General features: G+C 37.4%; 2 protein-coding genes across 6 annotated transcripts in view; both read left to right on the plus strand.

The window, feature by feature from the left end:
* Nucleotides 1-624: 624 nt before the first annotated feature.
* On the plus strand, nt 625-6,279 carry OLFML1 (olfactomedin like 1). Its single transcript, XM_082760826.1, has 3 exons — nt 625-1,017; nt 1,984-2,272; nt 5,316-6,279. Exons 1-3 carry the CDS (start codon nt 892-894, stop codon nt 6,092-6,094), a joined length of 1,194 nt encoding a protein of 397 aa, XP_082616952.1. The 5' UTR covers nt 625-891; the 3' UTR covers nt 6,095-6,279.
* A 6,795-nt stretch (nt 6,280-13,074) lies between these two features.
* The window catches only part of PPFIBP2 (PPFIA binding protein 2), a 112,258-nt gene continuing 107,754 nt past the window's right edge, over nt 13,075-17,578 (plus strand). For 2 of the 5 annotated variants that reach the window (XM_082761157.1, XM_082761160.1), the window contains exon 1: nt 13,076-13,093. The gene's annotated coding sequence lies outside the window, so the exon portion shown is untranslated. Of the gene's footprint in view, nt 13,094-17,297; nt 17,535-17,578 lie in introns of those variants that run through there. The other 3 variants (XM_082761161.1, XM_082761162.1, XM_082761163.1) reach the window with 3 other exon arrangements.

Below are 17,578 nucleotides of genomic sequence, written 5' to 3' on the forward strand. Positions count from 1 at the left end.
AGTTTCCTAGGGAATACAATGTCAGTATTGCTGTCTCTCTCTCCAGAGAAGGCATTGAGTCAGGAAACCTTTTAAAAATAAAAAATAAGTGTTATAATTGAGGATATGCTTATGTAAGATAATAATTATTTTTAAGTTATTGTAAGTAGAATTATTATTCTTTCTGAAACAAAAGGTCTATCAAGGACTCTATTATATTGACAAGGAACTGTGTTAAGGATATTGATTTTATCTGGAAAAGCACTGGCAAGAGAACACAGAAACAAGAAGGGGAAGTTTTGTTTTTTTTTTTTTAATAATTTTATTTTTTTTTTTTATTTTCAGCGCAGTTGTAAATAGGCTGAATACTGGAGTTGGAAAAAGTGCTTTAGATGATGGTTGCTGAAATAGCAACAGACATTATGCATCAGAACTTCCTGGGAAGGAACAACCAGTGTTTCACTGACTTTTATGCTGTGCTGGTTTACACCAAGTACACCCTGCACAGCACTGGTCACATGGAAGAGCAGATGGGAGGAGAAAGGAAGGAAAACAAATTATTTTTATTTGTATTTAATAAAATTTGGCCTACAGGCTTTATGTGACTCAGTACTGAACATCTGGGATTGATCATAGGATCACAAACTGGAAAGCAGTGATCTGGCTTCTCGAAATATACACTTTCAGTTCCTGTTTCATAACTTCATTTTTTTAAATGATAAACTGCAACAGCCATTTTAAGTCTTCTTAATACTTCCAGCCTCAGTAATTTTAACTACTTTTTCACATCATGTTATCAGACAATTAAGTCTTTTTTAATTTTGGAGTGGCAGTAGTTTTGGGGATAACCCTCTGTACATACACTCACACTATTAGTTCATCATTTTTTACTTTCAAAAATTTTATGAGACAATGGTAGTCTTGCAACTCCAATTTTTGTCAGTTCTATTCCTCGCAAGCATCATGGGAGAGGCCCAACATGTAATGCAAGATGCAGCACTGATGAACTACATCGACCGGCGTATCCTATCTTTGGAGGTATGTGCTATCTGTATCAATCAGTAATACTGCCTAACTCCAGGTTAGGAAATGCATGCATGTTCCCTTGTGTGTGTGAATACTGAATAATTTGTATGCTAATCAGCATCAGGAAGATTAGTTTCCAGCTTTTTCAAATAACTACGATTAAGTAAAACTGAAGCTAAACTTTTAACTATAGTGATTCCTGACTACCACATTCGTACTTAATGTAGGGGTATCCTTTCATAACATTATGTTTTATTGCTATCACTTGTATTTTATTACACCATCAGTGAGATTTAGGTAAGTGTTTAAAGTACAGTCACAGTCCATCCAAGGGAACAGTATAACCATATTGTCACCAGCAGAATTTTTGCCAAGTAGTAACAAGGAGATAGAAAAAAAACACAGGATAAGTTCCTGTATACAGATGAACCTAACCAAGAGTCATTTAAAACACTTTGTGTAACCTAGCAGTGTAATTAGGATCTGCACTTTAATTAGGAGTTGAAATAATCCCCTCACAGCTGGGAGACTGAAACAGATATTTGCTTTCAATTATATAGAAGGAGCAGTTCCTGATAACATCTGCAGTAGTATAAGTCTTTCATATATAGCTAAATCTAAATTCACTTGCCCTTGCAGTATTCTTATTTATTTAGAAATACAGCCAAGAATTTGACAAAAACAAACAAACAAACAAAAAAACCTCAGATGTCAGAATCTACATCTTCCAAAAGCCACACTATGTATTAGAGGTGTGCTCTCTGATTACAAGTAATCGGAGAGCATGTGTCCTTACATCCCTGGCTATTTCTATTCTCCCTGTACATACACAGCAACAGACCACTGATTTCAAATAGATGGGGGGATTACAAAGAAGAGACTAACTAGCATGACTTCTAGAGTAATGATGAATGAAGTTGTAGTCTATACAGAATATACATGCATATCTATATATTTTCTTCTGTGTTTTAACTCAAGAACCGACTGGAAAAATGTAACCAAGACATACTGGATTATGTTGAAGAATTCCGAGACTTTTCACAGATGGTGCTGTCACGCCTGGCAGGACTGAACAGTTATGAGACTGAGGTTAAAAGTGAAGTAGAGAATTTGCTGACAAGAGTTGAACGAGCACAAAGGGACATTGACTATTTTGGATCTGTCACAGACTCTGATACATGTGTAGAAGTAGGTGAAGACCTGGTGAAACAGCAGCTATTAGAAGCAGAAGAAGAAAAAAGGAAACTTAAACTCGTGCTTAATGCAAGTAAGAGCAGTTCACTTTTCAGAACTTTGATCTAATCAAGCCAGTTCCTCAGCCAATGCATGTATGATGATACAGGGATAACAGATTTTCACAAGTTACGTGAATACGATAGATAATCACACGGTTTTGGGTCTTCTTTGATTTTTTTTTTTTTCCTCTTTTCTTACATATTCATCTTTGAAATATAGATAGATATGGGAGGAGTAGGTAAGGAAGCACAATTCAAATACTTATTTTTCAAATACTCCACAGCATAGCAAATCCATCCTTTGGAAGTTGCTTTTTATTATAATATGTAAACTTATAAAATAATAATAAAAAATACTCTGAAGGTATGATGTCCTTACAAAGACCCTGAAGAATTGCCAGTGCATTTCAGAGTACAGCAGCTGTACCAGGGAATTAATGGTAGTCTTTGTTATTTGGAGTGGCCAAGGGTAAAAGCTTTGAGAGTAAACTCACAACTTCGTAAAACCTAACTCAATACTACATTTTCCTTCTATTTTACTGCCCTCTTCTGTTATTCTTTTCTCCTCCCCACTAAGTACTTTATCAAGAGAACACACTGGCTTAGCTATGAGCAAAGCTCCCCTTTAATTTGAAAATGAAGTGTTAAGGTATCTAGTATGAAGAATAGATACAACCTATAACTTTTTCTAAACAAATTAAATTTTATAAAAATTAAAAAATATATATAAGAAAAACAAACTGCTCTTTTAAACAGCTAGGTGAAAGACCTTTTGCATCCTCAATTATACAAATCCACTAATTTCAACAGAATTGAATTGACTTAATTTTACAAATAATCTGGCTATTTGTTCCTTCAGCTTTTCCAGAGACAGGATATTAAAGCAGATTGTTAAAGTGACCACCTATTCTGCGTCTAAGCTCTACTACTACACTATGTTTGAAAGCACTGAATATCAAGGTCTCTCTTTTCATATATAGTCTTTTTTAATGTATAGTCTTTATTTATTTATATTTAATACAAGCTTTTTTTGAGAGAGAGGCAGAAAGTTTCAGAGAATTTTAAACTACCTGTAAAAGACACCTGAAAATTTATTTTTCTTAGAGTCAACAAGGGGACTTTTTTCTTGTTGAAAGTTATTACTTTCAATTTTCTTGTAGCAGTGCATAGCAACTTTATTTCTGTCAACACCAGTCAGATGCTTGCCCCATTGAAGTCTATGAGAAACTAATCATCACATGGATGTTACAGTACTTAGAAGCAAGGCACTCTTAACCTGACCAAACAGTATCTCTGCCTCTGTGCTATGATACATTGCCAAGAAATTATGGTGTTTTTTTTTTTTTTCCTGGAGCAATTCCAGGACTGGCAATGAATTTTATCTATAATTTTAGTTTTTATTTCAAGTGCAACATTATTACTGGCATAGATTTAAGCTCATATACACTTGAGAAGAAAACAGTAGAATCACTTTTTTTTTTTTGTTTTTTTTTTTTTACATTCAGTAGTTGAGAGCTCATCCTGCTTTGGGTGGAAAATATCTTCTGCATATTATGGGACACAACAAAAAAAAAATAGTGGGCTTTGAAGGTATCAGTGGAGAAAGCGGAAGAACTTTGGTATTCTTCCTGCTTGTCATGAATGAGCAGAAAGTATAGTTTCTCATTCTTCCTGTAAGCTGTTACAGGACAGCTAATAGCTTTTCTCAAGGAGAGACTCTTCACAGATCTCAGATAGGAATCTGGCTATATGGCATATTTCTGCAGATGAGATGCTACTAACGCTCACTAGGTATCTTGACTCAAGGATTTCAGTTGTTTGTTTGTTTTTAATCTATCTGATCAATAAATGTTAGTTTCAGCAAAGCTGATGTAGCTTGCTCAGGGAAGCTGCATCCAGAGTAAGGATTTCTAACAAAGAGGCCAGGCTGTAGCAGCAATATTCAAATGCTTTGGTAGAGAATACCAACACACATAAATGGCATAAAGGTTGCTTTCTAAAGGCAATTGGAATCTTGCCACTGACTTCAATAGGTTCATATACAGCCAATAAGGGAGACTGGTTTTGCTTTCTCCATTTCATCTACTGCCAGAATTTCCTGCCTTAGGGCTTTGTTTGTTCTGTTTACTAAAATGGCTGCACTTCATTAAAGGCAATTCTTTAAACTTCAAATAGTGTCTCTTGTAATTTATGAGTGCCTGTGGTAAACAAGCTTGTTAATATGCTTTGCAGTAAAGTTCTTCCTGGAAAGGATGGTACCCAGTAAAAATCTTGCAGTCTAAATACCCAAGTCGTCACAAGCTTCATCTGTGCAGAGGGCATACAAAGCATAACAAAGCCATAAATATGACCTGTTTGCTGCTGGTGCCAGAATTATACCTACAGTGAGCTCCTAGTGTAAGAATCAATAACACAGACATCATACCTGTTCATTTAAATAACACATTAAAAAGTCAGTAATTTACATACATTAATCTATATATTTGTATTAGCTTTTGTGCTTTGTGTGTTTGGAAGGGGAAAGGGAAGAAAACACAGTTTTGGCTTTATGATGTTCTGGTCTCATTTGTCTTCTGATTATAAATGAAAAAAAAGAGGAAAAAAGCAATACTGAAAAAAATTATACACGACGTATCAGAAAAATGGGTTTTAGTCTATATATCTTCAATAAGAGATAAATTTGATGATTTTACTGTACTAGTCCAACAAGTCACCTCTTTGAGAGTCATAATTATAGCTCTGTAAAAGAACAGATAGAAATAATCAGGGAATCACTAGCTGTGCTGTTGGCCTCCTGTCAGGTACATGACTAGAATCTCTTTTGGATAACACCGGTCTTACAGAGCAGAAAGCAACACAGTATGTGTTTATGAAGATCTTCAATTTCCTTAGTAGGAAGTGCCAAATAAATCATATAAAATTAACTTAAACTCTACTTGATAAAGCTACACTGCTTACCTTTACTGATATATTCACCTTGGCCTTATAGTTGGATTAAAAGGAAACTAAGAAAGGGAGCTAGAAAAATTCAGATATTCTAACATTTTATTGTTGTCTTTGGGTGTTTCCTTACAGGTTGCGACCACATGCTTGCAGGTGTAAAGTCCCTAAAGGTAGTTAAGAAGACGGGAGATAAGCATGGCTCTTGGACGAAAGATCCTGGCAAAAAGCATGCAAAGATTTATTTATTAAGTAGTTCAGTGAATAATGTTATTTTTGAATTCACAAATATCATGACATTCATGGAAAGCAATCATACACTAAAAGCTCGCAGAATCACCCTGCCATTCCCTTGGGAAGGAACTGGCCACGTCATATATCAGGGTTTCCTGTTCTATCACAGACATGGCTCCTTAAATGAGATAATTAAATTCAACATCCAGAAAAGAAATGTAGCTGATCAAATGGTCCTGCCAGGGGCTGGAAGGATTCCTGCCTATCAGCTTTCTCCATCTACAAAAATAGATCTTGCCATTGATGAGCAAGGGCTCTGGGCAATCCACTCAGAACCAGAGACTGGAGGCAACATTGTTGTTACTAAAATCAACCACATAACCATGTCAGTGGAACACACCTGGGACACATCATGCAGTAGCAAGGATGCTGAAGCAGCTTTCATGGCATGCAACACACTCTATGTTGTGTACAACTTTCCTAGTGGAGGCACCTCACGCATACAGTGTGTTTATGATGTTTTGGGTGCTGTAAATACATACGAAATACCAGCACTGCATTTTCCAAAACGTCAGGGTAGCCATTCCACTGTACATTATGATCCTAAAGAAAAGCAGCTCCTTGCCTGGGGTGATGGATCCCAGATCATTTACAAGCTTCACACCACGCAAAAAGTTTAGATCCTTTAGCTGCCTCTGGAATGCACTTGACAGCTAGCAGTCCCATGGCAACATGGTCTTCACTATGCATTAAAAACACATTACTTCCATCTGCTACAACCTATTCACATAAATTAAGGCTAACATATGCCAGTGATCTTAAAGTAACGTCCATTTAAGATTTTGTTAAGACCGTATTAGGAATTACATGATGACTTATCACCATACACATAAAATACATGTCTGACATGTTCTCTCCCAACCAAAACTATACTTTCTGCTTCAGTGGCATGGAAATCAGCTGAGAAGTCCTTTCCATCCAACACACGTTATCCGACAACCTTCACTACCCTAGCTCACTGCATAAAGCCTTGTAAGCCCTGTCAAAGTTGCATGCTTCCAGAGAAGCAATCTATAGATTTAACAGCAGAAGTTTATTATATCACAAAGCAAAGGAGCATACATCCTCACCAACATTTGGTTTATATTAAACATATACTTCTTGCCTAATACATTAAGGCTATTCCTAATCACTGACCTAGTCTATACCAACCAAAACTCTACATTTTTGTTATCTGTATAGCCGCACAGTCCATTTTTGTTACTGATAACACATAAATGGCAATATCTAGCTGCAACTATTCGGCTTCAATTTGTCACCTTTTTTTTTTTTTTCTCCAGTGTATCACCGCTTGTAAGAGTGAATGTTTCTAAATGATGCATTCTATGCCATACAAGGTTTAACAGTTTTTACATAGGACTCCAATTGTTTCCTCTCTTATTAATCCACTCTTCGTATCTAGTTGTGAGGCATTTTCTCAGTACTTCCAATCACTTCTATTGCTCATAGCTAAATATTTTATAACCTATTTGACTCCAGCCAGTACCTGTACAGAAAACACATCCCAGATGAGCACTGTAGTGCAGGTGAGGGCATGCCACTGCTCAGTCCTAGTTTTGCAAATAACAGAAACTCCAGGGAAATGCAACATGATTTGTTTCAAAAGTATTAAAAATTAAAAAAAAAAAAAAAAAAAAAAAAAAAAAAAAAAAAAGTCACACACTAGACACTTATGAAATACAGGTTTTGGCTTTGGTTCTTTGTTTTTTTGAGTTTTAATGATGGTAGTATTTCTGTTTACTTACGAAGAAGAGCGGTGCTTGAAAAGCAACCCTCAGCTGTTTCTACAGAAAATCCATTTTGTTCTTTTCACCAAAAAAGAGCTGTTGTTTAGTTTAAAAATAGCTTCCACAGAACAACAAACATCAGGGAATGGTTTTGTAAAGGAGTTCCAGAATACAACTAAAAGCATATGGACTGATGAGTTGCAACAATGCTGGTCTGATTTTTGCAGAAGTAATTATATCATTCTAAACAGCCTTAATAACTACAGCATTACTTCCATGTCACGGAGGCCGCAAGAAGCACAGTTAAAGACATTCTGGGGCTGAGAGTAAGGAGGACTGTCACTTACTTGCTGCATGATCATGGGTGAAAGGCAGATTAGACAGTTTGGCCTTTTCCTCATCTGTAAAATTACACACACAGAAATACATATTAACCACCTCTGCAATGCTTTGAGATCCTTACTGCAAAAGGATGTGTAATCTTTACTTAAGAAATAAAGGCTTTTTGACATAAATATGGATTAAGCTTGCTCTTTTAGTAAAGGCTTTCTTGAAGTATGCTATGCTCCACACTATTACACAGCAGAGAAAGCCTCCATATATCAACAAACAACCATCCTGAGCCCACACAGGGCAGTCTCTGAACCTCACTGCCTGGGAAATCCAAACTCCATAATGAATCCACAGAGATCTTAGTTTTGATAACAACAAAGTCCTGTATGGATGAGCTTCAGTAGGTTATTTCATATTGCATAAAATAAAGATTGAAAAAAGGAAAAAGAAAACCTAAAAAAAATAAACTAATAAAGTTCTCACAAATCTCAAAATTGACATTCAGTTACAAGAAGGAGCAAGGTTTCAAGCCTTCTAGTATGAGAAATACACATGAACAATAAAACAATTTGAAGAGCTGAAATGCCTAGATGTTAATCCTGATATTAATTTGTTGGCTAACAATTTCTGTGCAATCAGAAGGAAACATATCAGAAGGTGACATTACTAAATTAGCCTGTCTCAACTGTTTTTAAGCCCTTTCATGACAAAGGCCCCCACAAACTTCCCAAGGAATTTCCTCCATCAATTCACAAGCCAGCCACTGGAAATTTCTTCCTAAGGCATAACTTTAGCTTTTCTTGCTGCAATGCATCCCCATTATTTTTTGTCATGTCCAAAATAAGAATACAGGAGCAGTCTTTTTTAAACAGAGAGTTATAAAACCCAATAGCCAATTTGAAAGAAGTACCCAGAAAAAGGAACATAAGAACACTAAGTTTATAACCCTGCTTATAATGATTCACGCCAGAGAGACTGTCTTTGTGTCAGTATCACTGAAGACTTTTCTTTCATGAATTTGCCCAATTGCTTCTTATTTTAAAGGCCCAGTCTTACATTGCCTCCTCTATGACTGCCCATTTACCACAACTGAAGATTAGAAGACAAAGCATCAGTGCAATTTCCTGTGGGTATATTCAATTTGAAAAAGTGATACCGTGTCATGTGGATGGATGGCTCTCCTGTTAAGAGTCACAGAAATTTTCTTTGGCTTTATGCTCACACTGTATTTTTCCAAAAGCAATTTTAATGTGTCTGCAAGATGTATGCTGATTTAATGCCAGCTTTCCAGTGCCACATCTGCAGTTGGTAGAAACAGCTTCAACAGAAGAGGTTTTTAAGAATAAGTGCAAATTCTGATTTAAAGCCCTAGCTCTTCTCCACATGGACCCAAGAAATGCCAGGAGCCATCTACAATCAGATATTTCAATCTTAGAGGCAATCATTTCTGAACTATGTTCAGACCATGCATTACTGTGAAAAAAGTGTTATCTCCTATAAAGATCTCACAAAGTTTTTTATTTCAGAAATCATTTTTAGCACAAGCAGTTTTGCTGAATACTATGAATTTCTTGTTTTGACCACCATTCTAGAAGCTAGTCATCACAACCAGGAGAGGAAAGGAATGCAGGATAAATGACAGCAATAAAGTTAATGCGCATAGCTCTAATTTTACAGGTTTACAGTTTAAGTTTCAGTAGACAAACTCAAAAACCCTCCAAACTAGCCCACATACTTTTCTTCTCATGACATTAACATTATAAGAAAAAAATAGCATAATAAACATGCAAGGAGAATACAACTGCATTCCTGGTCAGTCCAATCAACAAAAATGTATTAAAGTTTTAAATAATATATCAATCATTTCCCCGAAGTACTAATAGCATCTTAAAAAAGATATTTTAATATATTTTTTCTTATGAAACTTGTACTAAAAACAACATGGTTTTTTTATTTCTAAAATCAATAGGCATAAAAGATGAATATTTGTTCTAAGCAATTTTAAGTTCATTATCAATGGTATCATATACTTGTATGTTCCAACATGTATAGGTCCATGCATATAAATAGGAAAAAAACACGGGCACACAGCCACACAAGCATGAAACAATTTATCTACACCATAGCAGTTTTGCACGCGAAATCAGAACCACAAAATTTTGCATCCTAGGCTTATTTCATGACCTGAATCAATGCACTTTCTTTTTTCTCTTTTAAAAGAAGAACATTTGAGCTTTCCCCATTGACAACCATCCAGCTACTCCTACAACATAACCCTCCAGAGGTTTCTCAGACACAGCATAGCACTGAAATCCCAGGAGTACAGTTAAGTTGCAGTTGATTTTGCAAGCTACAGTTTTAGTGACTCCCTCTAACAGAGCTGTAAGGCAAGAAAGGAGCTGCTTAACATATTTTTCCAGCTAAAGCAAACTTTTTGGCTACACAGTTATGCAAATTTATTTTAAAAATTGCTGCTATAATATCTGTCTGATGTTACTCACTAAATTAAACACTATTAGTATTATTATTCATTTAAAAAAAAAAAAATCACAATTTAATTTCACCCTTGTTTGTGCCCATACTAAAAGAATTCTTATTTCCTTAAAAACCGGTCAAACAACAACATCAGGTGACTGACTGTCCAAGAAAAACAATAAGGAATGTTTGCAATTGAGATACGAATACTTTTTGAAAAGGAATGTGATGCCATCCTAGGGAACGGAATCCCAGTACCTGACAGTACACAAGCAAGAAAAAGTAAAAGCTAAATTCCTAACCCTATTCATTCCATTGTTTCAGGGAAACAAGTATTTCCTCTCTATATATTTATACAAGTGTACTAAATAAAGTCAGCATTTTCAGGCTCTCCATGAGTGGTGAACTAGGCTTTAGGCCTGAATGTTATATTTGCTGGTGGTGGTTTGTTTTTTTGTTTGCTTTTTGAAAGGAGCTTAAGAAGTAAGCCTTTTCTGAAAATTGCTTTAAAAAAAAAAAAAAAAAAACAAAAAAGCATGTGACAAGTCTTTACACCAATAAAAAAATAAATAAAATAAATAATATTTCTCAGGCTGAATATGCAAGTCGCAAACCAAACCTGGATACAGAAGACTACCACCTTAAACAACAGCAATATCAAAAATGCCGTCACTGACATACCAGCAAGCAACTGCGATAGTTACAAGCATGCAATAAAGTCTAGTAACAAAATAAGAGCCAAGCAGCTCTGCTAAAATGGATATCACAGCCACAGTAAAGACAGCTGACCATAATTATTTCCTGTTCAGAAAAGCACTTTTTGGAGAGAGAAACCTCTAACTAATTATTACCATAACAAGACAAAGAAAGCTCACATTAAGCTCAAAAAAACAAAAACAAAACAAAAACCAAACAAGCAAACAAAAAAAAACACACCATTATGTTATATCACACAATAACACTCACAGCTTAACTAGACTTGGAAGTTGAAAATAAAATTGAATTGCAAACTACCTGAAAAGGCTTGCTAGCTGCCCAAATATCAAAATTAGCAATGCTTATGGGAAAATAAAATAAAATGAAATAAAATAAAAAAACTCTACTTTTATTTGAACTAACAAAAACCGTAGTAAAACACAGAACAAGCAGCTTCAACTTTTAAACAGAGATGAGCATATTCAGATGCTTATACAGCTGTAATCAGTGTGAAATCACAACAGGATTCAGAGGTCATTTGCAATGAAACACAGGTTTCCTCGTAATCTACCAAAACTCATGCAGCTGTGGCATTGCAATCAAGCTAAAAACAATCCTCTTGAGAGGGCTCATGATGGTACACAAATAGTTTCCCCACCAGCTCTAGTTCCAGTCTGGTATAAAGAAATCTGGAGGGTGTGTAGCTTCTACTGTCAAATCCTAGTCTGAGCCCTAATCACCTGGATTAAAATATCCATGTCTTCTGCCAGAAAAGTATTTTTAAAAGGCATGATTCAAGTAGAACATGTGTAATTTTCTAACTGAAAACATATGTGTAGGTAGCTCATGGTAAAGGACTTAATTTGGATTTGTTTGCCTCTAACCTTAGCATTTACAGCATGACTTTAATATGAGGTAAGATCTATGTATCTGCAGAGACAGTTAAGTTCCAGACATATACCTTGATTTGGGTGAAGACAGTATGATAACTTGTTTTGGCCATGCAGAAGAAAGGAAAATCTTTACGTAGCTTTTATTTACCAACCAGTGATTATTTACTAACCCCTAGTAATGCTTCCCAATTTATATAAGATCTGCTATAAAATCAAATATCCATAATCTTACATTGACTTAGAATCTTGATAACTGGCTTTAAAGTTCATGGACGCTATAAAGGAAGCCTAGCAAATGTGTTTTTAGTCATTTTTTCTGCTATGAGGCACTCAGTCTCCTATGCTAGTTAATTTTAAAAATAAAAACAAAGGAAGAGATACTTTTATTGTTATTTCTAAAATCCTGTGAAAGCATAGTGACCGGGAGGTAGGTGGACATCTTTCAATTAGGCATGCTGCTCAAAGCCAGGACAGAGAAGAGATGCATTAGCAGTTTAGAACTGCTAAAAAAAACTACAGTCTTGGAGAGACAGAACATGTTTTTAAGTGCTAGGTCAAGTTTCAGAAAACCAAAAGGTTATCTGTGAAGGCAGAGAAAGTAAGAAAGGGAACAGGCATGGGGAAGTGTCCAGAAGTCTGACTCTGTAAAAGGTCAAGAAAGGTTCTTTGACAGGAAACTTTTATTGGGTAGTAACAGACTACATGCCCCCCAGGGAATCTGTAAAACTAGGAGTTCCCGTTCCGGGTGTCAGTCATGGCCAATTACTTATAATTTCTGAGCTATGCATGCTATGGCACACACATACAGGTTATCAACTCCTGCATCTGAGACTATCATTAGAGATTGGGTCCTGCTGCTTTTTATTGTAGGTGATGATTTGGTTGTGGGGTGGTTGGAGTCCTCTTGCAGTAGATCTTAGTGACTGCTTGCAGGCCAACCTTTAAGATAATTTTAAGATGTGTATCAGCCAAAGATTTTGTTATACCTGACTGACACATTGCCTGATCTTATTTAAATCTCCATAGAATGTATCATTTATCTTTGTGAAGTCACATTTTAGCAAATACCACAAAACGCTGACAAAAGGAAGCTGAACAGTAAACCAAGAGCTCTGGCATGTGACTGAGTTACTGCATCTCAGCTGAGTCATGGTAAGTGACCTTGCCTGCCCTTGCAAACATAGAGGTCAGATGAAAGCGGTTTAAGCTAATCTTTACTGCCTGAGAGTTGCAACAAGTTAAATCAGATGCCATGGTTTGCTTCTGCAGCTAAGCAAACAGTATTTTGTTATATCAGACTTACTGAATTATAAAGAAAATACGCTGGAGCTGTCTGAGGCTTTTCTCTATAACAAAGATGGCTTCTTGCATCCGTATGTATGATTATAAGAAAAAAGAACTGTGCATTAACAACTGTTAAAGACAGAAGTGATCAAGAGCATTATCTGGAGAAACAGAGGAGAGAGAACCTTGCCTTGCAGCTCAAAACTTGCAGGTAAGACTAACTTGAAGTTTTCCTGCTGTTATGATCTCTCCTATTTTTGAAGCTAGTGGATTAAAAAATAAATAAAAGCTCAGAAAAATTGCATCTTACTTGACTCAAACCTAAATGCTGGCTAGAAACTTTTGCCAGAAGGTAGCAGAACAATGGATACGTTTTTAGCAGATAAACAGTTTAATAATGTCTTATATAATTGAAAATACTTTCTAGCATGTATTTTTCTACCATTTCTTAACACATAACTTTTCAAACGAATTTAGATAAACACGAAATCCCACAGCGTTCAGAGTTAAGTCTGACTCAAACAAGCCTTGTGGCTCATAATTACCTCAGTATAGAAAATAGAGTAACTGCTTATATGGTAGACTATTCTCTATCCATAAGCAGACAGTAACTTACAGCAAAAGCTCTATTTTCCAGTCTGCATTAAGAAGGTCTCTCCATGATGGTTACAGCAAACTCGGATGCAGATGTTATAAACAGCTGTCTGTCCAAAACGGCTGCACCTGCCCTCCAATAGTTTTTTGTTGTTGTTTGTTTGTTTGTTTTGTTTTGTTTTTCATTTACTGTGGTAGACTTGTCAACCTACAACCCTCCCCCGCCCAGGTCCATAGGGACCTACTAGTATATACCTGAGAGCTGAGAAAGTTAATTCCAACACTTTCAAGATCACTCGTACTTGTTTTGGAAGCTGAACGCTAGATGGAGCTACGTTCTTGTGGCACCACTGGCTAAACTCAGCTAGTTACAGCTGTCTGACATAATCCCAACTAATTAAATGCTAGCAGCCAGACCAATAGCTTCTTTACAAGTGTTTAAAAACGCTGAACAAAAGTAACAGTACATTTCTGAAAGAGTTTCTAAGAGCTCCATTTGTCCATTAAAGACTTCTGAAATTTAAACAAAAGACTGGAAAACAATTCAGCTAAATAAGCATAGTATTCTCTAGGAAATGTGTCTATATGTTAAGGAATAAAAATAAGTGTATTTCATCTGACCTGGTGAGAGAGAGAGATCTGAATGAAGGAAGACTTTTATATTGTATATACTGGTACGGAATTCTTGGAACTCTAAATTGAGAGAGAAAAAATAGTATATTGAGATTTAGTAACTAGTACCTCTACTTGTACAGATCACAAGAAAATTTCAAGCCTAATTTTATGTAGAAACAAGATATGTTTAAATAAATGCTCATCTGGAATATTTCACTGTAACTCCACCAAATAATGACAAGAAAAGAGGGGGGGGTGGAAATCTTGTCCATTACAAATGAACATACATTTTAAAAAAGTTTCAGAGGGTAGGAGAAGGTTTTCTACCTAAGGAGAAGAAATCAGTAATTTCTGGCAACAAATTTCCCTTGAAGATAAGGCAGGGTAAGCTTTCTAATAAAACATAAAGGATTAGCTGTATGGAGTCAATGGGGAAGCATTCTCTATCCCATGATTACCATTCTACAGTTTATTTAACAAAATTTACAAGAAAGGAAACCTCTGAGTGTTTAAATGGCTTGTTTGTTCATAAACGAGTGATTACACAGTGCTTGCAGCTTTCGGTCCTGCGTCATGTTATTTGTACGTAATGTTTTAATGCTGGTGTTTCACACAATGTAGTTTATGAATGAGTACGGTGATTTGGGGAAAGAAGTGAAATTACGCTGGCTAACCTTTACTGTAGTCTTCTTGGACAAAAGCTCAATAAAGGAGGACAAGAGATCTCACACATCTCTTGTGAGAATTCTCGAGTAAGTTGCTTATAAAAAGTTAGAATTGTTGGGACTGGATTTTACCTACAGTAGATGAAGCTAATTTACTCTTCCTAATAAACAGTGTAATTAAAGCTTTATAAAAACTTTTCAGCAAATATAATGGCAATTTGGATCATAGTGCATGGTAGTTATATCTTATGGAGATAAACTGTTTGAGCAACATCTAGGAGGTCACAGATAACTACGCCGATTTCAGATACAGAAGAAATGAAAATGGTCAGTAAAGCAGCACCCAGCAGTGCTCTCTTTTGGGGTTCCTAACTTGTTTTTTCTTTTTTTTTTTTTTTTTTTCTGAGGATGATCTGTTCTCCCTGAATAAGCTTCATTGTTGTATACGAGAGGCCAAGACTTAACACAATGCTAGCTTTGTGACAGTAATGTGTCTGCACTAGTGCAGAAAAGAAACCACTCTTATTGACTGGGAATTCTGGAATGGTAATTAGCCAAGAGGCCAGGACAGCTGAGGGAGTGCTTCTGAAACCTGCTACACTGAGACATGGAATTAACCCACTTCCGTGAAAATCACATTGAGCATGATTTAGGACAGACAAGATCAACAGGATCAAGTTAGCCCAAAATACAGCAATATTGCAGAAGTATCAGCACCAAACACAAACAGAACGCTAAAATGATTACATGCGAATATCACAGCAGTAGCAGGACACTGGTTTGCGTTCTTTGCTTGCCCTGTGCTGCTTAAGCTCTCTTGCTTCTGCCCTTCACTGCTTATGAAGGGAGTGGCAGTGATTGCACCAACTCTCTGTTCCAGGTCCTTCCTCTTCACAACACCAGGGCAAGGCCACACTCACCTTCCCATGCACTGGCTGGCAGCACTTTTTCCAACAAAACACTGGGGTACAGCATGTGCCAGCATGGGCTTGATAATTACAGGCGTGAACAAGAGAAGAGGTAACAACACTACGTGGCCATAAAGGGGTAAATGAGGTCCCAGCTGCTGCTTTCATCATGTGGAAAGTCACCCAGACACAGGTTTTAGACCATCAGCAAGGATGGCTGGGGAAAAGAATGAGAAACCAGGTTGGTGTTGAAAAAGTTTCTCAGCTTTGTCTAGTTGGTTCCAAATTCCACTGACCCTTTCCCAAACAGTTTGACACTGCAACCAACAGTGCTGTAGTGATACTTTTTCATATCAGCATGAAGGATACAAGTGTTATCAACCATTATAATTTTGACCATTCCTCCACATGACCTATTTAAGAAGACTACCTCAAAGCTGAGAGGTAGACAAGAGAAATTTGAAAGCAAGCCAAATGAATACACAGCCTCTGGATTCTTGCCAATTTTAATTACTCTTTAGCATGTTCAGAGATGTTTCAAAGGCACTCTACTTCCCATTTTCTCTCTTCCCCACCTTGGGCATGTTCGCTCTGTCACTGAGGTCCAATTCTTTATTTGGAATACCTGGTATGTGATTCATAGTCTTGATCTTGTGCAGAAGTTTAAGAGAAGACTAAAATCACACAACACTCTTCACAAGGTCAGAGTGTATTGGTAACAGGAAGCAAAATATCTAAATGCTTCAACATTTACAAATACAGGGCAAGCTTACACTAGCCAAAAGGGAATTTTAAAATTGAGCATAATTGTTATATATAATTACATTTAAAAATCATGCGTATTAACTAAGCTTAGACTATTTAGATGGAAGTCAACAATGTCACAGAGGTAAGAGCAAACTGTGGTGGTTGAAATACAACTGCTCCACAAACAGCCAAAGGTGTGCGTCTTAATTACATTGCTTGTGTTACAGGTACTCGAAACTCTTTATCTCTCTTTCTGCTAAATGTTTACTGCTGTTTAGTCAACTCCCTGGAAAACTGACATAACCAGAGGTACTCAGCAGAGGCATGCCGTGAAAGAGCTGTGTCAGTATCACATGTGGGATAAAAACAAGGCAGCACAAAACCTGCTGGTGCTTCGCTGGCCCGAAGTAAAGCCTCCATGAGCAAAACGTGTGGAGTGTTTATTGTTACTCGAAGAAGCCAGGAACCTCTACAGACAGCAGCCACGTACCTTGTGATTGTGAGTCTGTTCTGTGCGTTGCTTCCTTGGATGCTTTCTGTAACAGAGTTTTGTAATTGTAAACGTCGCATTAGAGAAGCTTTTTAGAAGTAGGGTCGAAAGAAATACGGCTTAAAACGCCGTATCGGTATCATTGGTCCGTGCTATCTGACTGAGACAGCACTTCTGATTTTTAAATCTAAGCGCTAAAAATGTCTGATTTCTGTGTCTGTGGAGAAAGCATATCGGTTTTCTCGGTTAATACCGTAAGGCTTTATTTAACCTAGAAGCCCTGTCGAGGTAAGGATCGGCGTCACCAGGGGGCGGCCCCGCAGCCAGCAGCGGGTGGGGGGGGGCGCGGGCTCCGCGTCCCTCGCGCCCGTGAGGCGAGCCCCAACGGTCCCCCAACGGTCCCCCAACGGTCCCCCAACGGCTGCCCACCGCCCTGTGGCGCACCTGGTGCCGCGGGTCGGTCCCCGCGGGCGGGCGGGCGGTGCTTGGGGGCGCCGCTGCTGGGTCGCTTCTCCTCGGGGGTGTTTTTGTGAGGACGCCGAGCCGCTGAGGAGGGTTTTTAAGCCGACCCGGCTCTGCTGGAGGGTAAATGCTCATCCTCGCCAAGTTGTGAAACTTGAGCTCCGCTAGCAGGTAAGGAAATGAGGCGGTGGGTGGCGGGGCGCCGCGCTCCTGCC

Source organism: Aythya marila (assembly GCF_965140915.1).
Source record: "Aythya marila genome assembly, chromosome: 5".
In the NCBI taxonomy this organism is placed as follows: domain Eukaryota; kingdom Metazoa; phylum Chordata; class Aves; order Anseriformes; family Anatidae; genus Aythya; species Aythya marila.

What these genes read in the sequence shown, in the direction of transcription:
- OLFML1 (XM_082760826.1), top strand. Translation starts at nt 892, where the DNA reads ATGGTAGTCTTGCAACTCCAATTTTTGTCAGTTCTATTCCTCGCAAGC. An exon ending in GGCGTATCCTATCTTTGGAG is followed by an intron (nt 1,018 to 1,983) that starts GTATGTGCTATC and finishes TTTTAACTCAAG; the next exon opens with AACCGACTGGAAAAATGTAA. An exon ending in TAAACTCGTGCTTAATGCAA is followed by an intron (nt 2,273 to 5,315) that starts GTAAGAGCAGTT and finishes GTTTCCTTACAG; the next exon opens with GTTGCGACCACATGCTTGCA.